This window comes from Haliotis rubra, unplaced genomic scaffold (assembly GCF_003918875.1).
Source record: "Haliotis rubra isolate DU_JTF1 unplaced genomic scaffold, ASM391887v1 Scf78, whole genome shotgun sequence".
Taxonomy (NCBI): domain Eukaryota; kingdom Metazoa; phylum Mollusca; class Gastropoda; order Lepetellida; family Haliotidae; genus Haliotis; species Haliotis rubra.
The window spans coordinates 1,940,155-1,968,084 of NW_025767501.1; the positions used below are offsets into that span (position 1 = coordinate 1,940,155).

Sequence of the window (27,930 nt, forward strand, 5' to 3'; positions counted from 1 at the left end):
TGTTTCGTGTACCCTGGATTACGGGCTGTTATCGTGTATCGAGCAGTTGCCGAGAGAGAGAGAGAGAGAGAGAGAGAGAGAGAGAGAGAGAGAGAGAGAGAGAGAGAGAGAGAGAGGAGAGAGAGAGAGAGAGAGAGAGAGAGAGAGAGAGAGAGAGAGAGAGAGAGAGAGAGAGAGAGAGAGAGAGAGAGAGAGAGAGAGAGAGAGAGAGAGAGAGAGAGAGAGAGAGAGAGAGAGAGAGAGAGTATATCAACACGGGTTGATGTAGTTAGAAATATCCGATACTTAGATGCTTGATTGGCATTTTAGAAGATGATATTTGATGAACATAGAGATTTTTCTGGGTTACATCTTCTTTTTATTCTCGAGTACAACGTTTCAGGGCTTGTTCTGGCCCCATCATCAGGTAAACTGAACAGTAACTGTTAACTCTGGCCGTGACGTCACAATGCTTATGACGTCACAATGCTATGACGAAGCAATACATGTGGTGATCAATAGATACAGATGACATGGCTAATAGAATACATGTTATTATGAATATATAAGATGTCATTTACTGCAAAATTAATGGATCAATTTAGAACTGTGCAGATACTTATACAAAATTGTTGATTGAATTAGAAATGTACAGAGACGTACTTGCCGAGGATATTTTTATATTTATCAACGAGTGTTGATATCAGAAGGACACGAGGGTGAGATTCTCTTGATCATCAAAAATCACTCTTCATTAAGTTTCAATGGAAAATGTACATCTCTAAACATGGTACTGCCATTATATTAGACTTGCAGTGCAGTGAACACGTAGCATTGTGACGTCATCAAGTTTATGACGTCATGGCATTGTCATGGCATCAGTTTTTTTATGTCATAGCATTATGAGTCATGTCATTGATGATGTTAAAGCATTGTGGTCTCATGTAATAGACCGATCCAGTCTGTCAATCAAAACTGGCGCATGCGTCAATTTTGGTCAATCAGCAGGCCGGGCGCGCTGGGTGGATTTGTCAGACTTATTTCCGGGGTCAAACGATACTTCCGAAGCGATGTGCTTCGAATTATGCCATTTACACACGCTATATCTATTACATATTGCTGTGATTTGATGTGTACTTTTTAACAAAACCATTGCGGTCAAGACAAAAGACAATTGAGGCGGATCAAGGAGCGCTATCAGATAATTGTCTGCACCACCGTTCACGAAACCTAGGTCATGCCCGCAGATGAGAATTTGCACGGATTTCCACACTTTTGCACATGTGTGAAATCATTACCAATTGATGACAACAAATAGCAGTTGAAGACTTTGCAAGTGTTATAAACACGGACATTTCTTGTAACTACAAAATTGTTTTTACTTAACGTTTTTAGTCACTACTGGGCATTGAGGTGGTACGCCACAAAGCTGAAATGAGACAGGCAAGAAAGCCGTGACACAATGTAAACACATCTGACAGCGATCTGATTTCGCTTCTAGGGTCGACCATAATAGCAAAACTTGTTACATTAAAGAACAATGTGGCGGATACTGTTCCCTTCGCTCTTAGATATTCTTAAATTTGTCACACATTTTAGGATGTTTTAAGTATCAAAAGCACAATCTGAAGGCATACTGCACAGTATCTTGTTAATAGTGCAAAATATTCGAGGAGTAATATATTTTATTCAAACGAAAATATTGTCAGTGTCAGCAGTTGCCTACCATGCAATATCCAAATATCCAAATTAATTCATATGAGTGCCTATAATACTATGCTTCAAATATTTCAGAATTTTTATAAAGAGATGGATGGGACTTTGAATTGAATTACGTTCCTCCATGTGGATCGAATACGAAAACTATGTGAGAAGAAGAGTGACTTTCTGGAGTATTGGGCGGAGTGAAATAAAGTGTATATCTTAATTATGAGGACATTTGAAGTTTTGTTACAGCATAAACTTATTCACATATATTGGTACATTTTAGGAGCAATATTGCAACTGTCATTTTGATTAATTCACTGGAAATGATAGCAAGGTATGTTTTAAGAATCTTGCTCTTTTTAGTAAATGTGGAAGGGTAATAAAATAAATAATAATCTAATCAATTATAAATAATTATATAATTGATTGACATATCAGATTCATGTGATTTTAAGGCAGAACTAGGCAAACAAACACTATACATATCATGTCAGGACAATCACTTGGTATTAACTTAGATTGTTGGCTCATGCTTTTAGATGTTTTTTAAATTAATAATACATTTACTAATAAGATAATTCTGAAAGTGATTGCTTGTATCATAACTCATTAAAGTTATTTCAACATCCAGAGAATTTGAAAGCAACCCTACGTTTTGGTCACATCCTGGTCAGGCATTATCCAGTCCTGGAACAGAATAACTTACAAAAATCTCAGTTGACTTTTCATGTAATGGAATAAATATTGAAACATATATTTAACCCAGATTTGATGTAATTTTTCCTATAAATCATCAGTTTTGAGGAGGTTACTAATATTTGAAGACTGAGCCAAAGCTAGTGTTTATTAAGATGTTGGTTTTGGACAAATTGTTCAAGGTTTGTTGATGGTTATTTGGAAAATGAGCTTCATATTAAATTGCACACTGAACGCTTTTCATGTGTGTTTTCCTAACCTCTTGCTATGACTTTTAGCAAATTTTGAATCAACCTTACTATAATTTGTATGACACTAGTAAGTATCTCAGAAAAGGAAATAGATCAAAATTTAGAAATGTCCTCTAGGGATATAGTCTCAGATCTAATAAAACAAAGATAATCATTGTTTAAGAAGCAATAATGTCAATATGTATTTGTATTGACAAAAAGCTTTGAACTTAAGATATATTCTTTGCACCTTATTTGCACTAGTAGTTAGCAGTTAAATATCTCTGAATTGTTCGGATAACAGCTAGTAGATCCTCTGTTCAACGATTTTGCATCACAGGTTTCCTATTTCTGGAAGATGGTTCTGCTAGTGTACAGGTGCAGACTGTATCTTGGATCTTCTTTGTGTTCTGGTGCTGTGACATACCTGTACATAAATGCTGGTAGTTCATGAAGTCAAGTATTGTGGAAGTTTGTATGTAAGTTAGGATTCCACAACAAACTACATGTACATACATTGTAATGTATAGAAAAATAAAATGGAAAGAAGGATGGTTTTAAGAAACTTAGGAGTTTTGGATGATAAATAGGCTATATATAACAAACGCAACTCCATATTTTCCCCAGGTTCTGTTTCTCCCATCTCACTCGGACTTTTTCAGTTTAGAAAGAGTGATATATATGTTACTGTCAAAAATACTTTTTCAGATACAACGCGTTTGTCTAAGAAAATATCAGTTCGAAAAGCATCTCACATGGCACACAAAATGGACATGCCTCACTCACTAAAAATGTTCTTACTGTGATGACGATGGATGGAAACTTGCTCGTCACTTTCATTTATGCTCCTTTATAATGTACATGTCGATGGATTCTGTACGGTAGAGCTAACATACAGACAGACGGTCCGATCACGTGGGAGGTAATAACCAGACCCGTTTTACAACCCCTGTCGGGTATATAGCCTCTCGGGGCATTAAGAATATTGATCGATGCAGACCCGGCGGTTTAAGAAATTGGAGTTACGTCCCTTAGTGAGTCGTCTGCTCGTCGGTTTGGCAAGCCTTTTTGTGACAGGGTGATTCCACACACAAAAACGGTGTTGTTTTAAAGTGGCAATGATTGGTGGTGACGCAAGTAGATAGCCGTATACGTCATGTTGCATGCCAATTTTGATAGATGAATGAACATCCACAGTCAGCAAAGAGGTCATAATCAATATTTCACAAGCATCCATGGCTCGTCATTACCGCCACAACCACAACTGTCATTAAAAAATACAATCTTTTATATTTCAGTGATAGGTATTGTAAAACAGCTGTTATCTCACTGGGTGATTCCACACACAAAAAGTGGCAATATCAGCTGATTGGTGGTGACGCAAGTAGGATATTTAATGCCTACATGTTGCATGCCAATTTTGATAGATTTCTTGATCAATAATGAACATCCACAGTCAGCAAAGAGGTTGGAAGTTTTATTTTCATAATCAATATTTCACAAGCATGTCCATGGCTACACACTGTCATTACCGCCACAACCACAACTGTCATTACCTAAGAAATACAATCGGTCCTATCAGTTATATTTCAGTATAGGTATTGTAAAACAGCTGTTATCTCACTGTGTAAGTCATTTCCCATTTCAATTTAATTATGTTTACAGAGAAGAAATGTTACCTAACAAAAGCATGCGTCGAGTTGCTTAGTAGCACATTTAACGTCACACTTACATGTGTGTCTACAAACATTAGTAGCAATGTAGAAAGGTCCATGACTGGGTTCGAAGCTCCAACCCACGCAGTACTCCCTCCAAACCTTTCGGCCAAACACTCTCGAAACCTTACAGACGCCAGTGGTGTTCAAAGCATTTTATAAAACACACAAAACTGCGGGTATAGCCTATGGTCTTGCGTAATGTCTAAAGAAGAGTCAATGTTCACCCTTCACTTCCTTGATAGACATGGGCTTGTCTGGAGGCGTGCCATCAAACGTCTACGAATAATTTGGTGTGGGTTTTTTATGACATTACTAAAAGCAACTGAAAATTGTTTACAGAAAGGTAACGGTACAGAAATGCAGGAAACAGCTATTTTTGGTGATGCAGTATTTTGGAATATGTAAACTATTGTCAATACTTGAAATATATTCAATGAAAACTGAAGTTTGCCCGATTAATGTTTGGTTATATTTGTAACAACGTTTGGTTATACAGTACAACCAGAAATTATTGAGAATTTAAAGATTGTATTTTTTTTTTTTCACTCATTACTCACGTATTAAATGTGAATATTAGCAGAACATAACTCCAGATTCAAAGACAGGTGAACAGTTAGTATTTTGTCAAGTCACCATGGGCAGCAATGCAGGCTTCAATGCGGCGGGGCATACTACTGATCAAAGAAGTTAGAAAGTCGTGGTCCATACTGTCCCGATATCGGACCACCTCTTCTTTCATTTCAGCAATATTTGTCAGATTTTTCTTATTGACACTTTCTTTCATAAGTCCCCAAACATGTTCTATTGGATTTAGGTCAGGGCTATAGCTTGGCCAATCTAATAATGTCATATTTTGGGTCCGAAACCAGGCCTGTGAATGCTTTGAACGATGTATTGGGTCGTTGTCCTGCTGGAAAATCCAAAAAATTTCCATAGAACACGTGAGCAGATGGAAGTAAATGTCCCTCGAGAATATCTGTGTACCGCTCACTGTTCATATTCCCTTCAAATACACAGAGGGGCGTTGCCCCTAACACAGATATGCCACCCCACACGTTAAATTTCGGACTGTACTTTGGGCGCTGATACAAAGGTTTTTCAGTTTGCTAGGTCCAGAATTTCAGTGTATTAGGAAACAACCACACTGAACTTTCATCTGAGAAAATCACATTGTCCCAGTTAAAATTTCTATGCTGTAAGCACCAGTTCAACCTTCGCTCCTTTTGTTCAGGTTTCATGATCGGTGATGGAATTCCTCGACTTTTCTGCCAACCCATTGCATGCAGCTCAGTTCTAATTGTCTCCTTACAGACAGCCACAGTTCCTCTATCAATGATATCCAGCCTAAAGCTTTCTAAACAACTTCGTTCGTTTTTAGAAACAAGAATACCAAGCCGCCTCCTGTCACCGACAGTCAATTTTCTGGGCCTACCTGCGCCTCCCTGGTGCTCAATGCCATATCCATTTGCCAAGGCTCGGCACTGTGAACATTATTCAACTCGGGCATATTTCCCGTAATCACTCGTACCGAGTTGGTTATTCTCTAAATCAAGCACAGGTAACATGGGTTTTGTTGGGGTGTTTTCGAATAGAACCGACTCCTTTTTTATTGTTTAGTAGACAGTACCTACCCTGGGGGGGCCTGGGAAAGTGTGTCTGCTGCGTCCAGAGGCTACCCGTGAAGATCCCGGTTTTGTATTGATCTTCAGCAACCCACGTTTGACGTACGAGACGAAAAACAGGAAATGATAGCTAAACTTGTTTGATGCTTATGTTAGAGGACCACCTAATAGATATAGTATTGCCCAGTGCGGAAATAAGACCGAACAACCAGGATATAAGAGTGTATGTCGGGGACACGTATATAGTGTATTATTGACGATATAAAACATAGTTATGGGCCTAGGAATGCAATATATTGAAATGTATGAATGGGTCACACACCACACATCCGATTTTGTTCAAAATCAGGAGTCCAAAACAAACTGCAGTCATGGTAGTATTTTAATTGATCGTCACACATCGTAAATACTTCCTATTGTCTCTACCCACATATTGGAGTATCTGATATCTAACGTGGTTGAGGTTGTTTTCTGTGAATAATCATTAAAATTATTGCTGGATAATGGTGCAAACAAGACAGGCATCCTTCTGCAAATTGTATGGAACGGAACTTCGCATATTAAATTGCTGCAACTCAGGTGTCTGAGCCTGCCGTGGATCCCGGGTCAGGACCCAACTTAAATGTGAACTGTGAGGACACAGTGTGCGACATCTGTGACCACTGATAAGGCGTTTCTTTGCGACTGGTCATTTATTCCTTCACCTTACTAACCCAAATACTGTTCTCCCGCAGCTGGTATTTACCTCCTATAAATATCGAAGAACTGAGAGCAACCACTTTATATTCCCAATTCAAGAAATGTATTGTACTGCGGGTCTGAATATGATTTGCATCAAGGTATGACGCTTTCGTACTTTTAGCATAAACCAATATGGAAAATATCATTCTTGCATGCTTGATAAGTCAGGTTTGTAACAAATTTCCTCCGACCCCATGCTAAACGTTGCCATCTGGAGCACTAGTTTTTCCAGTGACATAATACTTGGTAAATATTTCAGCTGTTGCACTTTAAAGATACCATTCACTTCATGAGAACGTGATCTTCATCACTTCAGTGTTGTGACCTGTAGGTGAGGTGAGGTTAAAATTGGTCACAGGCCACTTCAAGATTATTTCACTGAAATAGCCAGGTGCTTGCGTGGCTGCTTGTACCTGTCCAGTGTAATGTCTGTTATCCTGCTGAGATGCCATGCTGCGGTATAACATAGATACCCCTTTTGCACACACTAAACGGACTCAACCAGCCCTTGTTTATCCCCTTAATGCTGAGCAACAGACAGGTTAACCCAGAGACCATATCTATTATATGGTCTCTGGTTAACCACAAGTACCAACTGTTAACTCCTTTTGGTATTGTGTGGCAGGGGGGTGGAATTTTTCCACCAGCCAGTCCCCCATCACCAAATACTGTTCCTGTTAAGGTATAATCATGTACACAAAAAAACAAAGACTTAGATAGGTATTAAAATTTTACTCTGGATATGAAGTACTGAGACAATGAAGCGAACATCTTGCTTGGGTCGGGGAGGGAGGGAGGGATGGGATTGAAGGTCGGAAAGGGGGACAAGGGGAGATCACTCAGACTGTACCATTAATGTGCCATTGGTTTTAAGGTGAAAGAAAGACTCCTTTGGATGTACAAATAAAACATTTCAACAGGGAATAACATCAACAACATATATGATGACTTGAAGCAGAAAGACAACATGGCAAAAAGGCTGAACTTTTCTCATGCCCAACAAAACAGTTCGACTCAGTCATACATAATATAGCTTTCATTGCGTAGCAGCTCAATACTCCGGGAGACATTTTGGTTGACATTTCTAAGCTAGAAACATATTTCACACCGATCAACAAATGATTATGATTTAAATATACACAAAAACATTTTCACTAAGGACATATATGACACATTTTTGAGGAAATGTACATCAGTTTTGAGGAGAATATTATACAAACAAAAATATACAAAAAGTGAAAATATAGGACATTTGTATATGCATATATGGGGCATAATTACGAAAAATATTTGCAAATATCACAAGATGGGAACCACTAAACAGAATATTGACCAGAATCGACATAGTTAAAATTGGTTTTGCTAACAAATCAAGTAAAATTTGATGTATGTTTATTTGACTAAGTGCTCGAAACCAGTGAATACATGTAACTTGATGTATATACATGTAATATGTAACTGACTGTTACCCTACTTGAGCCTCTTCCACTATTATCTAAAATATCCAGGTAAAATGAGCAAACTGACTAGCACAGATGCAACTACCAAGAGTTGACAGTGTCTCTAACACTGTATATATATTGTATATTGTAAAATATTTATTTATTATAAACATCTATGCATGTAGGGTGTACAACACAGGTACCTGAACAGTAGTTTGGGTCATGTTTATTTATCAAATATTTTCAATATATGACCAGTAGTTTTCACAACAAGGTTTATGGTATAAAGCTGATTCAAGTTCAAATTTTCCCCCAATCTTTCACATTTCTTCACTGTTCAGTGATTAAAGCAATCATTTCATAGTAGACATTAAACCATTGATACATTACATTTACATTTTATGTATTTACCTTCTGTCACTCTATATCATTCATCAATCATAGAGTAGAAGAATGAGGGACTCCAGGCATCTAGGACTATGCCCTCCCTATAATAATATCCACATAAAACAAAATAGAATCATGCATATATCACCAGTCCTTAGATTGGTCAAAACTGACCTTCAGACTCCACTACCATATCAATATAAAAAATCATTAACATGTCATCTATGCACTCTCTCTATCTTCCTCCTCCAATGAATATTGCTGAGTGAGCAAGTTTTCAACTAATCTACTTCATGTGTATGGAATACATATTGTTTACAATTTTAGAATGTTGGAAACACTACTTGCAATTCTTAAAAAAACTTTCGTTTGTAAGCCCTGCCCAAAAAGTATTATTTTGTATTGAACCAGATTCTGTCCTAACTTTATGTCAAAGGTTGTTGAAATACAAGAAAGAACAACTAAGATTAGGACCATTTCCTCTGATACATTATCATGTATGCACATAGACTGACATATCAACAAACTGATTCCAGTCATATTAACTGTTTTTAAGCAACATATAGACCAAAAATACAAAAGACCTGTTGTTTTTGACACAGTGAACATGATAGCACATTGTGTATGAAAATATAACAATATGACCAGGCCATGACACACTGACAGGCTACAAGATAATATGTCTATGGAATACATATTACTGTTTTCTAATTCTGAAAGATTCATGAATAACTACCTCTATGATTGTATGATAAATACAGATCATGAAGAAGAGATCATACTTATGGCATTTCTGAAAGAAAGAGAAAATAAGAAAGCTTAGGGGGCACTCTGATGGCTAATAAAAGACTTCCATTCTTGTAAAGCTGGGATTCCCCAGATTATGACTTATTATACGGCATAAATATAACAACAAATTACTCCTTTTTTTTCGATCACTACTCAGAGCACCATAGTTAACTGGCTAAAAAATGTAAGTATGCCACACATCTTAGTTCCATGTGAAATGAAAATCATGAAAAACTAAACACACTAAAGAAATGAAATTTTGCTACACTGACTATAATGATGATCAAAGATAATAGGTAGGTCACAGCGAGGTGTGTTCATTCATGGCATGGGTTATGAAATCCAGAATCAACAAGTCTGTCACTGAACATGCCACTTCAAGATCTACTGGTTGATGAATAGCAACCAAACAGTAATCTTCCTTTACACCATGTAAATGTAAAAATATAAACATCTCAAGTAGATAGGACTATGTTCTAGGAAATCTATAGAGTAGTCTCCCCTAGATTTCAATATACATGTCTATTGCATGGTCTATGGGAGACCTGACTAGTCCTACAAGACAAACAACTAACCCAACTTGGGCAAAAGTCTTTTGAGGGGTTAAAAGATCTTTTGACAAAACATCATGGTTGGTAGGTCAACAACAAGAAAAAAAAAGAAGAAAACACATAATCAAATTTTAAGTATATTTGAGGATTTTCTAAAATATAAGTCGATTTTAATTACAGTAATTTATCTTTGTTGATAACAAGGGGACATCAGTGGCTTTATTGCAAACACTGTACTTATTTCTGGCAGGAAGCAAAAAAGCCATCCTAGTGCGTTTTATTTATATATTTTAATGTCTTTGGATAAACCAAGTTTTTGACAGAATCTGGCTTAAAGCATAAACATAAGAACCACACAAGCTTGGTTCTAATGCATAATATCATTGCTGAAATTGTTTACAATGGTTAACTTGAACATACATATATATATATTTGGTAAATGTTATATTTTGGTGGTATCATTTGGAATGTGCAGGTCAACTGGACATTAGTAATGAGGGTTGATTTCAGTCCAGACTTGCAGTGCAACTATTACACTGTGTAGAGTGAAGAGTGGTAATTAAAGACTTTATTGCAAAAGCATTTAAATAATAAAAACATAACTACCAATACTAAAGAAATACTGTTTGGTGCATATCTAATGATGTCATTACTGAAAAGATATCTCTTAGATTTCGTTAACATATTTTTAAATGGTTTTAATAATATTTGAAACAAGCTAAGAAACTTAATGTAATAATAAAGTTACTCATCACATGACAAAGTACAATATCCCCAAACTTCACAATCATACCAACCTAATTCAATCTCTGCTGATACAAATGTAGAGTTTTATCTTTGACTTGATGATATATAATTTCAGACTAAGTTGTAAATGACATGATGTACAAGACCAGTTACATGATTGGCTAAAACAATAAAGAGATAGGGATCAATTTATTTATAAGCTGATTCTTTACTGATTCTTTTCTAATAATGAATTACAGTGTAGCAGAAAAAAAGAAACTTGAATTCTGCTGACCAGAAAATATATTTATGATCAACATGACCACCCTTCTGTGCAGTGAAATGAGAAATCAAATCATTCACACTTGTCTTCTAATCGTTCCAGTGTGTATTGGTTCACATAATCTACCTGCCATTGATCTGGATACATTCATCTTCAATATTTCAATACAGAAAGCAAGACACCATTAACAGTACAATGTACATGCATCAGTAAATGCACAAAAGCTTAATCACATAAAAATCAATAAAATGAGATTCAATAAAATTTGCCATGTTTAAAAAGAATAAACCTCATTGACAACATACCAAATAAAACATTTTGAAAATTTCCACACATCACTATCAATGACTAAAATCTACTTTGTATAAAATCTATAAATAGCACAACTATGTCTAGTGAGCTCACAAAGTGTGATAGAAATTTGCATATTATTTCTGAGTATCTGAATATATGCAAATCATATTCAGAAAATTGAATTTCTCTGAATTTTCCAGGTCACCAAACAAAATGACTTGCATGCACTGTATGAATTGCAGCAATATTCCAGAAAAATCTAGAATAAATATCAATAAAGTTAGATCTTTCTGATTTCATATAATCTTACAAAATACAAGAGATTGATTTTTTTCTTTCCTCTGCATGTTTTATCACCTATCTTTGTAAATGCAGGATTATTGGTGTGTACATAAGAAAACATTTTCATTCACAATCACAAACAATGACAGGTTTATTGATAACATTATCATTTCCCACTATTTCTTTGAATTACTTATATAAAACTATGCACTCATAGTATTTCCCCCCGATGCTGTAGATGTTTTCCCTCGTTCTTAAAGAAAACCAAGTTAAAAAGTTATTGGTTTACAAGAGAATACGGACAGTCTTGATAAACTCTGGAATATCATGTACATTACTAAAATGCTAGTACAAACAAGGCTACTCAGCATGTAAGAAACATGACATACATTTTCATTTCAGTTATATAAAAAATTATGAATTCATAAAAAATATTTCCCCGTGAAATTCAGTATTTGTACCAACTATTCAAATGCAGGTATCAGAGTTATATCATTGATGCCATTTGTCTGATACCAAACATTAAACAACCAGAATTCCAACTGTTTGACATGTAAAATCACAGATATATAAAAGAAAGATCAATATAATTATCTTAATCGTCTTTCAGCTACATCTGTTTGGACAGAATTTGTCAGTTGGTTCATCGTTTGTACAGGTGAAAAGGTTCAATATTAAGCATTTCCCTCCCTTTCACTTCTCCATTTCCTACTTTGAAGTCATGGCAATTACCAATTCAATCAAGGCCAATTACATGTATTTCAAATACTACTCAGTCAGGTTTAACATATCCTGGAAGCAGTGTTTCAGTTAGCCGTAACTTCAGGAACAATACAAGAAGATGATGTAAACTGGGCAAAAGAAACTATACACTTAAAAATTGGATTTGGAAAATAATTTAAAGCTTTTCTAGGCTGAAAACAGTAGCCTGTTACGAGGTACTCATTGATGTGAGTCATATAATATCGCCTGTGATACGCGTATCAAATACATCACCATTGAATAACCATTTATTGTTTGTTCGTTCAAACCATCAAATTGTCTAATTTCTTTTCCTATGCAGCTTAGGTCATAGTCAAGCACCATGAGCATGGATGGGTATACAGTGCTAACAAAGGTTCATGCACCTTCTGACATTCATGATGAACAATTCCTGCCACTGCTAAGGGGAGACAACTATGCACAGAAAACTGCTGTGTCTTTGACCAATTATTGAGTATTTTGTTCCAACTCCATTAATAGTGATTCTAATTATTATCAGAGAGTTTACATTGGGATGTCAGTTAAACAAATTTGTACTAGAGTGATACTGTGGACATTATAAAATTTATATCATAATTATATCTATAATCAGAAAAGATCTGAATACTTGAAAGTCCCACTAAACAAACCTTTCAAGAAGCATTGTGATATGATCTTTGTGACTCCTTATGTTTTTCAGAGATCGTCAATAGACAGTGAAAAGTGGGAAATAATAATAGTTGTAATATTTGCTGTCCAAACAGGTGTAAGACTCTTCAACTTCATGATCTGACTTAAAAACAGGGCACCTACATCCTCCTAAATGAAAACAAACATTGAGTGAAGGAAGGAAAGGACAACATGAGATTCCCCAAACTAACACATATCCCACTGCCCATTAGCCCTTATTGACAAACCTCTCCATGAAGCATATCCCAATAGTATGAAGGTTGTGATGATACATGATAACCTGTCAACAAGCTCTATTCCATCCGGTTCAGAATCATAATTCAGTCAAATTACAATATTTATCCAATTGAAATTGTACATATCGTATGCAAGAAGATGTACTCATGTTTTCACTATAAACAATGTCTCCCTTGTAAATACATCTATGTTTCTGTATCTACACATGCTATGGAGATCCATGGATATTTTTTATGAACTGTTGCACAAGTGTACAGTTACTTTGATATCACTGGACAGGTTCTTTTTATTTAAACATGTACTGTATTTATACACAACCTAACTAACTATCCACTGCTTGTACAGAATATTTTAAAGCACTGATGCTTAGACTGTCACAATGAACCAAGTATATGGACCGTATTGTCGACAGAATATTGTGATACACTGATACTTACAGAGAATCATAATATGATACTGTGGAAGTATCCTATTGCAACAATACTTTAAGAAAGTATCATACTATGACAATGATACTTATAGGGTATTGAAGATTAGCAACAGCCCTGCAGATCATGTGTGGGGATATGACATGTGGACTACATGTTTTACCACTCAAACTGTATCTATTTTCATAGATAAAACCCAGTCCATTCTCTTTAGTGCTTGGAATCTTACATGAAAAATGGTCAGATTTGGTCACTGGAAATGATATATACGGTAACAGTTTACAAATCTTACAGGGTGATGCTATGATGATTTGGGGTTGATATAACAGATTTCTCAGATGTAAAATCTGCATGAAATTCTTGGCCTATTACATAAAATCGTTTTTTATACAGAATAAATCTGTCCATCATGATTTGGTGTAAGTCTTTAAAGACGGACTCCGCTCAAACAAACAGGCAAACTGGCATGTTTGATCAAAGTAATTTCACATCGACTTTGCTAACAACTTTTATGATGTAGATCAGAGTGGCAGTAAACCACACCCTAATTACACACAGACAATGGAAACCTTTCGGCACAGTCCGTCATTAATCTAACTTAAATACACAGTTTTCTGGTTTTTGAGGCACAATTTATCTGAATCATATCAATTACCTTTTCCTATCATCTAGTTCTGGCATATATATATTTTTAGCTTCTTGTTTATACCTTTTAGGATGACACTTGATACTTTGCTATGCAGAGTGTCTACTATATATGACAATAGCATAATACATGCTACACACCAGTCGTGTCAGCCATTTTGGCATAGTTCAAAACCCTGGGGTAAAACTGTTCTACACTAAATATTTACAGGGTGGAGTAGTTTTCATTTTAAACTTCAGATGTCTTACAAAATTCAAACTTTCTAGATCATGAAATATGATACCTTTCATATAAAAGTCCCTCTTAAATTGTTGCATTATTTACACATAAACATTCAAAATACATACAAGGTGAAACTTGGCTTCACTTTAAAACATTGTGTCTCTATACACATCTAAACATGTGAGCAAATAGGTTTGTCAAAGATTACACATTCAATTGCTCTAAAATAAGGAGAATAAATTAATGAATATTTTACATCAACATTTGATTATGCTAGTTAACTGGCTTAAAATCTACATAACTGTCATCTCCTCACGACTGTTAACTTTTGACCCGCCATTTAAATGTGACCCTGCCTTCTCTTCTACTGGAACTGGAGAAGAGGGCTTTGAGGGAATGGAATGAGCTGAAGATCGAGAGGGGGAGGATGTATCGGAGGGGGTTTTCAGAGGTGACATTTGGCTGTCAGCCTGGAACCCTGACCCATCTGCTCCTGGGGTTGGGACTTTGTCCTTGTATTGGTCCATGATACTGTCACATTTCTGGACAAACTCCTCCTGATACTTTTTTATGGCCTGAAAAAGAAGAACATAAATATTATATGCTCAGCAGTTACCCAATTGAACAACCATGACCTCCCTCCCCCAACTGAACCACCATGACCTCCCTCCACCAACCGAAAACTGAAACACCACTGTGACCTCCCTCTGAAACACCACCAACTGAACCACCATGACCTCCCTCCCCATGACTTCAACTGAAATACCAGAACCACCGTGACCTCCCTCCCCCCAACTGAACAACCGTGACCACTGAACCACCTCCTCCCCCAACTGAACCACTGTGACCTCCCTCCACCAACTGAACCACTGTGACCTCCCTCCCCCAACTGAACAACCATGACCACCCTCCCCCAACTGAACCACCGTGGACTCCTCCCTCCACTAACTGGACCACCGTGACCTCCCCCCACTTAATGAACCACCGTGACCTCCCTCCACTAACTGAACCACCGTGACCTCCCTGTCCACTAAATGAACCACCATGACCTCCTTCCACTAAATGAACCACCATGACCTGCCTCCACTAAATGAACCACTGAACCACCGTGACCTCCCTCCCCAACTGAACTAACCACCGTGACCTCCTCTCCACTAACTGAACCACCGACTCCCTCCACTCCACCAACTGAACCACCATGACCTCCCTCCACTAAATGACCTCCCTCCCCCAACTGAACCACCGTGACCTCCCCCCACTAAATGAACCACCATGACCTCCCTCCAGTATGTAAACATGTTGACTTACGTCCTCCTTCTCCTGCTCAAACTCCACCTGTACTGCCTCAAGGTTCTTCTTCAGTTCCTCCTTCTTCTTCTCCAGAATGTCCTTCAACTGTACACAAGGTTTGCATTCAGAACATTATCATAGCAGCAAAAAACAAGCATGTGAAGGAAATGTAAAAATGTTGATCATATTACAACTGAGTAGTACAGTACCAGTGCCCAAGTAGGGAATGAACCCACTTGGCCTGTACCATAAAGATACTTATCACTGTGTCTAAGAATACTACCACTATTACATCACGGACAATATCCATTCAATCGGGCTAAAATCACACTTAAAATTCCTTAGATTTTCAACAAACAGTCCTCTTCACTGTCAGCCATCATAAACAGTTCTCAGGCAAAACATACCTTCTGCAAAAGCCTTGGTGGGAAAAATAACTTCTATCTAATCAGTATGTTTGCTACATACAGATGGGGAAGTGAGAGGGTTTACATTCTGATTGTAATAGAGGGAGTACTTTGAAACTTGTGCTCCAGACCACTTGTGGCAGAGGAGAAATGTCTCAATGATCAGAGGGAGAATTTGACAACTGGAAGTGTCCATTTCATGATTCTGATGGAGACAAGTCACAAAGGCACAGTTTCAGTCAACAAACTTTACAATTTCGTTCCCCACTGTTGTTGTAGGTATGTTAATATTGTGGCATTGTCAGTAGCAGCCAGTACCGACACAACCTGTCTCCCAAGTTTTCATCTCCAGACGTTAATATAGAGAGTTTTGTCAACATCTGTCATGTCTCCTGGACTGTAGTTCCACCTATGGCATTCAGATCAATGGGTGTCATAGAGTTCAGCCAAATTTGAAGAAGGCAGAGCTAAAGTTGTCATCTGTGAGTTCTTGAAAAATACATCAGTAACCCCAGACATTTCATCCACCAACAAGATTGGATGGGCTGACTAACACCTTTCATAATCATCACTTGCAACTTCACGTAATGGTTTGGGTTCTCAGAATACCCTAAGGATGTTTCTTAGCTTTAGATGTGTGAGCAAGTCAGGTAAATCTCAGATAGACTGTCTAAACGAATATCCATCCAACGTATGACAGATTTATTCACCAATGCTGTGATGGAGCAATGCATGAGGGCCTCCATCAGATGAGACAGTGATGAGAGATCAGGTTGGAAACTTTTCTGATGTAACTTCTCAACACTGAATTCTTCCTTCCTGGGTCACATGCTTTCATGTTAGGAGAACTTGATATACGTTTTCCAAATCTTGCCTCATCTTTTTAGAAGAGAGCAATGATGGTGTAGCAAAGCCTTCCCATGCAGTGCACATAATGATGAAGTACCATAAGGAAGGATTATTTGGAGGCTTCTGAAATGAGGTTTACAAATATCTACCTATCGCTATACTTCAAGATTTGAACAAACTATAGATATCTTATGACACAATTTAGAATTAACTTAGAATTGATGTTAACATTAAGAACACAAAGAATATAGCATAAACTAACAAGAAGACAAAGTCATCAAAATCCCCCTCAATGGCAAAATACTCTTCATGTCTACGAGTTATGACTATGTCAAATGTGTTGGCAGGTATATAGCTAAGTGGAAGCAGAGTACTGAAAGGTTTCAAAGTTCTGCTCCAGAAAGGAGCACTACCACCAAATTCAGTTGAAGGCAAAATTGTTGCCATGGAAACGCAAAAAAACCCCATTTCATTCAGAAATCCAAAAGTAGCAAAAGGCACCAGTTCACCACTAGACCTACCTATGTATGAAATTTCGTGATGATACAGTGAACAGTTTTTAAGTTCTGCTCCGGAAAAGAGCACTACCACCAATTTGAGTCAAAATGAAACCTGTTGCCATGGAAACGCCAAAACATTTTTTATTCAGAAATCCAAAACCACCAAAAGGCACCAGTTCACTACCAGATCTATCTATGTGCCAAGTTTGGTGAAGAAACATTGAACAGTTTTAGAGTTCTGCTCCGGAAAAGAGCACTACCACCAATTTGAGTCAAAATGAAACTTGTTGCCATGGAAATGCAAAAAAATATTTTATTCAGAAATCCAAAACTACCAAAAGGCACCAGTAGACCACCAGATCTATCTATGTGCCAAGTTTGGTGAAGAAATATTGAACGGTTTTAGAGTTATGCTCCGGAAAAGATGTGCACGGACGGACGGACGCACGCATGCACACAGAATTGATGTTCCTGCCATATGCAAAGGCAATGCACAAGGTAAAGAACTGGTTGGGATGGCTTACAGTGAAGAGGACATGTGTTTACAATTAAACCATTTTTAGTTTGATATTATCCAAAATTCAGAATTATTGGCTGTGATGTAATAGAGGGAGGCAGAGTATTCAGAGTAATCAAAGCTAAATACAATGTGAAGAAAAACATACCCTCTGTCTTTCTTGGACCACAACCTGGATATGTTTTGTTTGTGCCTCTCTCTTTATTCTGAAACAATCGATTGCTGAATTTATTGCATACACTCTCAACCTTGAACACTGATGGATGCCTTTTACAAAAAGTTGGCAAATAATGTCAAAACAAAATCCCCATGGCCACCATATTATCAGATGTTGTAGTGATTCCCTGAGTGTGAGAGTCAGCAAATAGATTGATCTCTACAATGTAAGCAAACTCTGTGAGGGAAGCCCTATAACTGACAAGCATGAAATGATGGACTTCAATCCTTATCAGTGGATCATGGCACACCATCATAAGTTAGGCTATGTCCATTGAGCCGCCTTAGCCTACATGCACATGGGCTGGTTTGCTAAACGTCAACCTAGAAAATCAGCTTCTATAACCAGAACTTAATCAGGTTTACCTGACAACATCTTTGGCATTACAGTTTCTATATTTTGTACAGTAGTTTTGGCTTATGGTCCAGAATCTTGGCAAAACCATTACATGTGCTTGTCAAAATAATTACGTATTTACCCTATGACAATAAAATTAAACATATTTTTACCAGTATGATCCACGTGTTTCTTGGTAAGAACCTTCACAAATGATCTTACCATGAAAGTTCCTCTTTGTCCCTGTGTTTCTTGGTAAGAACCTTCACAAATGATCTGCGGCGTAAAACTAAACTCACTCACAAATGATCTTACCTTGAAAGCTCCTGTTTGTCCTTGTGTTTCTTGGCTAGAACCTTCATATGCTCCCTGTTCTGTTGGTCCATCTTCTTCTTGAGCTCCCCTACCTCTCGGTCATGCAGTTCCTCTAACCTCTTGTTGTGACCAGCCTGGCTGGTATCTAAGAGCTGCTGTAGTGAGCTGTATATCGCATCATGATGACGTAAATAAATGTTCATTTCTGCTTGGTAATGGTCTTTGCATAGCGCCACATAGATCTGAGTCTGGTTCTGTTTCAGTTCACGGATCTGGAAAGGTCAAGGTTATTGTATTTTGCACTAGCATTTTAGAGGAAAACCTTAAGCATATGGCTGTGCTGCAACAAGCCAGTGGTAAAGAAGCAATGTAACTGCCAAACTGTCATGGTCTTCTAACTAAACCCATGAGGCTCATATACATACATTTTAAACAATCGTTATTAGTTTGAGTGTAATACTATAAGGTTCTACTGGTAGATTATATATTTTGGAATTCTGATTCAAATTTAAGGTTAAAAATGGCATGATATCTAATTGTGCACTACAGGCTAATGGCATTAAATACTGAATACAATTATATACTAGCGACATTTGTGTCAGGATTGGAGAAACGACTGATTGATAAAATGAGCAGTATTTGTTGCCCTCTGTCCCAAGTCATCGAGTATGATCACCTGACCTACCTATTAAGACAAGCTTATGTTACTAGGGACTGACTCTAACCTGCAATCCCTACAGAAATCTTTGTTCCATTCAGTTTTGTTGCCTGACATTTAAGTGTAATACATAACATCATGACATATAGAAATCCTTATATTGTGTTTGAGGAGTGACCCACCTGCTGTTCTCTGTCCTTATCAAACTGTGTCTTTTCCTCGAAGCACTTGGCCTGGACCTCCCCGAGACCCTGCCCCATCTTCCCAGCTTTCTTGAGCAGCTTGCAGTGTGTCTTGTCCAGAGTCCGGGCAGCCTTCTCCTGACTGGAGGCCACCTTTTCCACTTGTTGGGCATGTTGGTCAATCATGTTCTCCTGGGCCTTCAAGAACAAGACAAATGGATGAGTAAATGTGGACACACTGCAGCATCACTGTAGTGGACACCAGAAACTGGCTTAACACTTTGTTCTCATGAATTGAACCTGGGCCTTTGGCTTTGTGAGTGAATGAGTGAACCTCTTGCATACCGAACCCAACAAGGGAGTTCAGATGCTTCTCATAATGGGCTTCATGCATAGGAATCTGAGAGTGTGTGAGCAAGATGGACTTAATGCCAATTTAATAATACTGCCATTGTACCAATAGTATTGTATCATTTGTATCTTGTGACATGGCTGCATGGTAATGGTTATCAACAAAGGTACAGTAAAATGTAATTTTGCATAAATCAACCTACTTTTTCATGTTTTTTCCGCAATGATTCCAGTTCCTTGTCCCGCTTCCCAGCAACCTTCAGATATGGTTTCTGCTGTTTCAGGGCAGACAAAGGGGTGGGTGTCAGAATTTCAGGATCTGAAATCAAAACATAATTCAGAGTAACATGTCTTCATTAGGTAAGGTCAGTCAGAGAGCAGAGTTGAGGTGGCTTTGTACTTAATCTGCTGTCCGGTCCTTGAAGCTAAGTGAAGTAACTGTCAGGTAATTGTCTCCCCTTAGACCACTAGACTACCAATACACCTGGAGCTAACATCCTGCCCGTTCAACAGAATGACTGTGGTACATTCGATCAGATCAGGTGAGTCTTGATAACACCCAATACCAAACTCTGTCAGTGCCGAGCATGAGATACTGAGGTTCTATTGTAATTGTGAATTAGGACAACCTCTCTGAAGACGCCTATCACTAAGTCTAATACATGCACTGAGATCTCTGCTGTTGGGCAGTGATGAAATCTCACATGATAAGCTGAGGACTGACACTAGTTCTTCCCCAGACACATAATCCCACACCTATTTCAGGTGACTCTTACAAGCCTACGGGGATCTGATTCTGAAGGAACTTCCTTTTCATCACAAGTCAACATTATGACTCTTGTTAACTTACCATTGAGTTTTGTTGTCTGGGCCACAGAGACTGAGGATGTCCCGTTCTCAACTCCTGGGTGAGAGGAGGGTATACGAGTGAGTGCACTGGGTGCTGGAACACATTAATGCAGAGTGGTCATGATAGACAATGGAGGACTTGTTGGCCCAAAAATGACTTGCCATGTATGAAAAGTAAACTCGCACAAACAGTGCCTGAGTGAATGTTATTTTACACTACATACAACAATATTTCCAGCTATGACAACTGTGCGTAAATTGTGAGTTTGAGTCTGAATCTGATCTTTTTCATGAAGAGCAAACACTTAAACTACCTCGCTACCCGACAACTCTCATTCTCAACTCTCACTGGCGAATCCTGCATTATCCTGAAAATGGCACCACCTCAATACGGTATGACAAAAAGTATGAATGACTGAAGCTCACCTGGACTGCCACTTCCCTGGCTAGCTCCAGACTGTGTACTCTCCTGCTTGACCAGTGTCCTTTCAGGAACTGTCTGAGGAATCTGTTTACCGATCTGTGACGCTGAAGTGCCAGTCTTTACGCTTGAATTGGTCACACTTTTCCTACTCAGTATTGAGTCTACACGCTGTGGTCCTTTCTCGGGAACATCTTGTGTTCCTTCCTAAAAACAGAGATGTTTGCAAGTACAATAACAAATCGTAAGTACAATGGAAAAAGTATCATGAGATAAACTTTGTAAACAATGAATATTGTTTTTATTTCATTGGAAAACAATGACTTTAAACATACTGAAGATTATGGTTATCTGTTCACAATGTCAATAAACACTTATATATTACATCAAATGGTCTTTTCCATACAACTAGTCCTATCTACATCAAACAACTGAATACAATGATTACCGGTAAGTGTTTTTTTGTCCTCACATTTAAAAGAGATCCAGAATTTGGTTCTAGGCTAGAAGTAACTAGTCATGCTTATCCAGGTAGCTATTTCATGCTAAGAAAGCTACCTAGGATTAAATGGTGTTATATCGTAATAAAACACAGGGAGAGATGACAAAGGGTGTTATTACACTTGCCTATATCATGTATTATGACAGGCATGTGAAGGATGTCAGACAGGTGCTACATTATGTCTGGGAGGGGTATTGGGCAGAATTACAGATATATCCAGTAGGGGTGTTGGGCAGTATTACAGATATATCCAGTGAGGGTGTTGGGCAGTATTACAGATATATCCAGTGAGGGGTGTTGGGCAGTATTACAGATATATCCAGTAGGGGTGTTGGGCAGTATTACAGATATATCCAGTGAGGGTGTTGGGCAGTATTACAGATATATCCAGTAGGGGTGTTGGGCAGTATTACAGATATATCCAGTGAGGGTGTTGGGCAGTATTACAGATATATCCAGTAGGGGTGTTGGGCAGTATTACAGATATATCCAGTGAGGGTGTTGGGCAGTATTACAGATATATCCAGTAGGGTGTTGGGCAGTATTACAGATATATCCAGTAGGGTGTTGGGCAGTATTACAGATATATCCAGTAGGGTGTTGGGCAGTATTACAGTATCCAGCAGCATTACAGATATTACAGATATATCCAGTGAGGGTGTTGGGCAGTATTACAGATATATCCAGTAGGGTGTTGGGCACAGTATTACAGATATATCAGTAGGGTGTTGGGCAGTATTACAGATATATCCAGTAGGGGTGTTGGGCAGTATTACAGATATATCCAGTGAGGGTGTTGGGCAGTATTACAGATATATCCAGTGAGGGTGTTGGGCAGTATTACAGATATATCCAGTAGGGGTGTTGGGCAGTATTACAGATATATCCAGTGAGGGGTGTGTTGGGCAGGTATAACAGATATAGATTACATGTTGGGCAGTATTACAGATATATATCCAGTCCAGATAAGATAAGGGTATTTACAGATATATTCAGTGAGGGGTGTCGGGCAGTATTACAGATATATTCAGTAGGGGTGTTGGGCACTATTACAGATATATCCAGTGAGGGTGTTGGGCAGTATTACAGCTATATCCAGTGAGGGGTGTTGTACAGTATTACAGATATATCCAGTGAGGGGAGTTGGGCAGTATTACAGATATATCCAGTGAAGGGGGGTTGGAAAGTATTACAGATATATCCAGTAGGGGTGTTGGACAGTATAACAGATATATCCAGTGAGGGTGTTGGGCAGTATTACAGATATATCCAGAAGGGGTGTTGGGCAGTATTACAGATATATCCAGTGAGGGTGTTGGGCAGTATTACAGATATATCCAGTAGGGGTGTTGGGCAGTATTACAGATATATCCAGTAGGGGTGTTGGGCAGTATTACAGATATATCCAGTAGGGGTGTTGGGCAGTTGGGCAGTATTACAGATATATCCAGTGAGAGTGTTGGGCAGTATTACAGATATATCCAGTGAGGGTGTTGGGCAGTATTACAGATATATCCAGTGAGGGTGTTGGGCAGTATTACAGATATATCCAGTGAGGGGTGTTGGACAGTATTACAGATATATCCAGTAGGGGTGTTGGGCAGTATTACAGATATATCCAGTGAGGGTGTTGGGCAGTATTACAGATATATTCAGTGAGGGGTGTTGGGCAGTATTACAGATATATCCAGTAGGGGTGTTGGGCAGTATTACAGATATATCCAGTGAGGGTGTTGGGCAGTATTACAGATATATCCAGTGAGGGGTGTTGGACAGTATTACAGATATATCCAGTGAGGGGTGTTGGACAGTATTACAGATATATCCAGTGAGGGGTATTACAGATATATCCAGTGAGGGGAGTTGGGCAGTATTACAGATATATCCAGTGAGGGGTGTTGGACAGTATTACAGATATATCCAGTAGGGGTGTTGGGCAGTATTACAGATATATCCAGTAGGGGTGTTGGACAGTATAACAGATATATCCAGTGAGGGTGTTGGGCAGTATTACAGATATATCCAGTAGGGGTGTTGGGCAGTATAACAGATATATCCAGTGAGGGGTGTTGGGCAGTATTACAGATATATCCAGTGAGGGGTGTTGGGCAGTATTACAGATATATCCAGTGAGGGTGTTGGGCAGAATTACGGATATATCCATTGAGGGGTGGGCAAAATTACAGATACAACAAGGGTGGGGTACTACAGATATGTCAGGGAATTTATTTGGGCAGTGCCACTGCAAGATAATGTCTATGTCAGGCTGTGAAATGCCATCAATATGAGGAACACTCCGAGCCATCAAAGCATATACCTTCAGCTACACATTTTTACATATTACAACATTAGTCTACAACTCCAGAGGAAGTACATAATTCAAGCAGTTATACCTTGAAACAATATTTGATTATATCATGTCCTCCAGTCATTGTGGCCATCAAATCTCCAATTCTGTTACCTTTGCACTGGTTATTGTACATCCAGTCTTTATCCTTATGTGTATTGAGGGGCAACCTTATAACCAATGGCTAAGGCCTCAGTTTATTACAAAGTGGTCAAGGCAAACTAAGTGAGTATTGTCAGCAGAGTGAACAACAGAAGGGTCTTTTGAATTTTATGCAATTTCAGCTTGAACTTATGAAAGGATTAGTGCTTTAATTATTTCTCATAATGAAAATGAAAGAGTTACTCCCATATATCACAGAACTATGTCACCAGACCTACTTGGACAAAAACACATATTTTCATATGCTATATCTAGTTTGAAATACCATGTAATACAAACTTCCCATGGTGAAGCAAGTCCCTGACTTACAGTGGGTGTACTAAGATATAATACTCAGATATCAATGCTATAGACAGTCAAATGTATGTGTGTACATTCAAATGACCTTGAATCTAGAACAGATGGAGTCACAAGGACTATTTGTAACAACAATTCTCAATGTTGAAACAACACTTGAACAACAGTTTTAGGTTTAACCATTACAAAAACTTCCAAATATAACATGCATACACTTATTGATAAAACACAACAAAGTTTAACACACATTTGGCATCTATAACATGTATATTTCAACAGGTGACACACAGACTGTTAAAATATTTGTAACAAACAACATACGAGTTGATATTTAGCTCGAATGGTGTGTTTAACACCAGTAATAGAATGATCTACCTAGGAGAAACATACCGGACACACTACAGAAACACACAATTCCACCTGTCCATAGTAAACACTACTCTAATCTCTCTTCTAGTAAACTGACATACAAAACTCACAAACATGGTGCTTTGGGATTATTGTCGAGAAAAAAACCACATCAATATTTAGAAAAGCATTTTGCTTGTGACTTACAATTCACAAACATTGTGTACATGTTGCAAAAACACAACAAATATTGTACGAAGATGACATGTTGCCAGTGCATCGCCCAACATATATGATTCAGTCCATGTTGACAGGTTAATGACATGCACCAAAATGGTCTATACATCTGGCTGCCAACACCATGTAGTCGTCTCATCATGTGTTCCTGCTGACGTGGTGACTGAACGCTGTTGATGCTGGTGAAGTGATTGTGAGCATCCAGTTGTGCAGATGGAGATGGCACAGGTGATGGTCATCTTGCAGGGTGGTCACTCTTTGACTCCTTGGACTGTCAGACTGTATGGCCTGTCTGGTTAATGCATCTCATTAGTCTGCCTTGTACAGCTGAACATTTGGGCAATATGGTTGTTTGAAGTCCCATTCTGCAACATTCCAGTGGCTGGTTCTTGCTCGGCTGCTGATTTTCTTGGCATTTTGATGTGTGCCTTACTACAGCTATACTACCAATAACATTGGCAACAGGTACACAATGTTTGTCACTTGTAAGTCGCAATCATAACACTTTTCAAAATATTTACATTTGTTTTGGAACTTAATCACTAACCACCAGGAGGCTACTTACTTTTGTATGCCAGTTTATACAGTCTACACTAGTACCTAATCTGCGATATTCGCCTCAGTACATACATATCAATGTACAACTAGAACAAGCTATCCCTCATAAATCTATGAAAGGAGGCCAGGGTCTTTACATTATGGCTGACAGTTCATTTCAATAACATTCATACAAATTATAATTCAGTGTGTTAAAGGACTTAAACTCAGCATTTTGGTACGGCCAACCACTAGGCTATCCATCCTACTGCCCTACTTGCCACTAGGATGTAATCTAGCGCGCTGATGTATTTACAGAATGATGTTATATAACAGTAGTTAACAGTATTACTACATATGAAAGAATGGCCCAGAGAAATGCATGTTCCAGATAGTTACCACTGGTAAAAACCCACAAACAATGGTACGGTTCTGGCAAACCAAGAAACTAACTGAGGAGGAATCTGGGATTTGAATTCTCCATCCTGGGATTTAGAATGGTCAAGGGACACAACTCTGTACAGCTGCATGCAGCACCAATCATGGTGAGTAAACAATGTTTAATCATCATGTAGTGCTTTGTAGTTATTTAACTTGAGTATTCTTTAAGAATGCAGATATTAATATTTGGGAATGTCTACAGTCCATTCACATAACATAGGATAATATTATGATGTTCATCATGCATAACACGGTTTATCCAGCCTCATGTAAGAATGTCGAGTTTTGATTGGTTCACGTGACTCTGATAAAATACCATGTACACCTGGCATGATCCGCAAGCAGGGAGTACAAAAGTCATATTATCCTGCCACACCTCGGTGACCACGCTAAGTGAGAAAAGCGTGCATCGCCAAGCCTTTTTTAACGTGCACTGCATTGAGGTCAATCGATCAGCTGTTGTCAACATGGCAGCAAGGAAACGTTTTGCCACAACAACTGAGAATGAAACTGAAGCAAAACGTTCGGCTAGATAAATGCGTTATCACATTGTGTCAAGGGAAATACGGGGTTTTATCATTCCATTGTGAGGTTCACAACCTTACTCAGGACTGATAAAACCCCGTATTTCCCGAGACACGATGTGATAACTTATAATATCGTGGGCCAGTGTGTGACAACGTAAGATGATCCATGTGTCTCTTGTACACATAATCATATGCAGCATGTGAACAGATGGGGGTTAATATGTTGGGCTGGGGTAAAGGGTTGCATATACCTCAGGGTATATCATTCCTTGTGTACACACAAGACTCTGTAATTGCACATGCATACAATGAAAACATCACTTTATAATGATTGGTCAGATGGACAAACAGAAGGTTTTGAAAGAATTTATAGAATTTCCTCTACATATGAGATATATTCCTTGTACATCATTTAATATCTGCAAAAAGTCATAAGTATAATACTATAAGTAACCTTCAGAATGGAAGCAATAACTGAATCAACTGATATACAAATCCTCAAAAGACAGTACTCACTGAGCTATTGTGGTTTACCAATTTTACAGTTTACTTATTTTTGTAAAAGGCCAATGCAAAATATATTGTAAATCATGACTATATAAAACCAATGAATGAGTTGAAAAATCCTTAGTTGTCCTTAGAGGAGTAGTTTGTAGTTCATATGAAACCCATATAGCACAAGTTATTCTTTTGGCAAAATAACATACACTCAAAACATAAAACTCTGCCTTTTGGATTTACCAATAAAGTTGACAATACAGGCAGGAAAACATATTTACATCAAACTGTAAGACCAAGAGGAGGAAACTCTTCCTTGACAGAATTACTTCACTTCTCATGTCAATCTATTTACCTTTCATATTACTGCCCTTTGCAAACAGATGAGGTATGAAGGCATTTTGATAATTTTAGAGAAAATTTATCCCACATTGTAAGCATTTACTGTATCAGATACATAAACAAAGTTATAGAAAATAAACTGTGCTTGACTGCACCAGTTTGTTTCGGTAATAAATTTAAAAATTCTATAAACTATTTCAACCCTTCCTTTGTGTCCACTTCCAACAATCTGCATGACAGAAAAAACATGACACACATGTCCAGGCCAACTAGCACTTACGTCCAACGGCTCATCCTAATAGACAAGAGGATAAACAGGAATTAATTGAAAAGAACCTGATTAACAAAATCTGACTTAACTCATAAACAATTTGAAAATAAAGTGGAAA

The 27,930-nt window shown here is 38.0% G+C and overlaps 1 protein-coding gene across 1 annotated transcript in view; it reads right to left on the reverse strand.

Moving 5' to 3' along the window:
- Positions 1-13,453: 13,453 nt before the first annotated feature.
- Positions 13,454-27,930, reverse strand: part of LOC124260840 (1-phosphatidylinositol 4,5-bisphosphate phosphodiesterase classes I and II-like) — a 179,800-nt gene continuing 165,323 nt past the window's right edge. Inside the window, exons 25-32 of the mRNA XM_046695160.1 lie at positions 21,309-21,510; positions 20,884-20,976; positions 20,237-20,352; positions 19,683-19,880; positions 18,843-19,114; positions 18,123-18,180; positions 15,720-15,806; positions 13,454-14,986 (exon numbers count right to left, since the gene is read on the reverse strand). Of these exons, the coding sequence (XP_046551116.1) occupies positions 14,705-14,986; positions 15,720-15,806; positions 18,123-18,180; positions 18,843-19,114; positions 19,683-19,880; positions 20,237-20,352; positions 20,884-20,976; positions 21,309-21,510 (1,308 nt within the window). The 3' untranslated portion in view covers positions 13,454-14,704. The remainder of the gene's footprint in view (positions 14,987-15,719; positions 15,807-18,122; positions 18,181-18,842; positions 19,115-19,682; positions 19,881-20,236; positions 20,353-20,883; positions 20,977-21,308; positions 21,511-27,930) is intronic.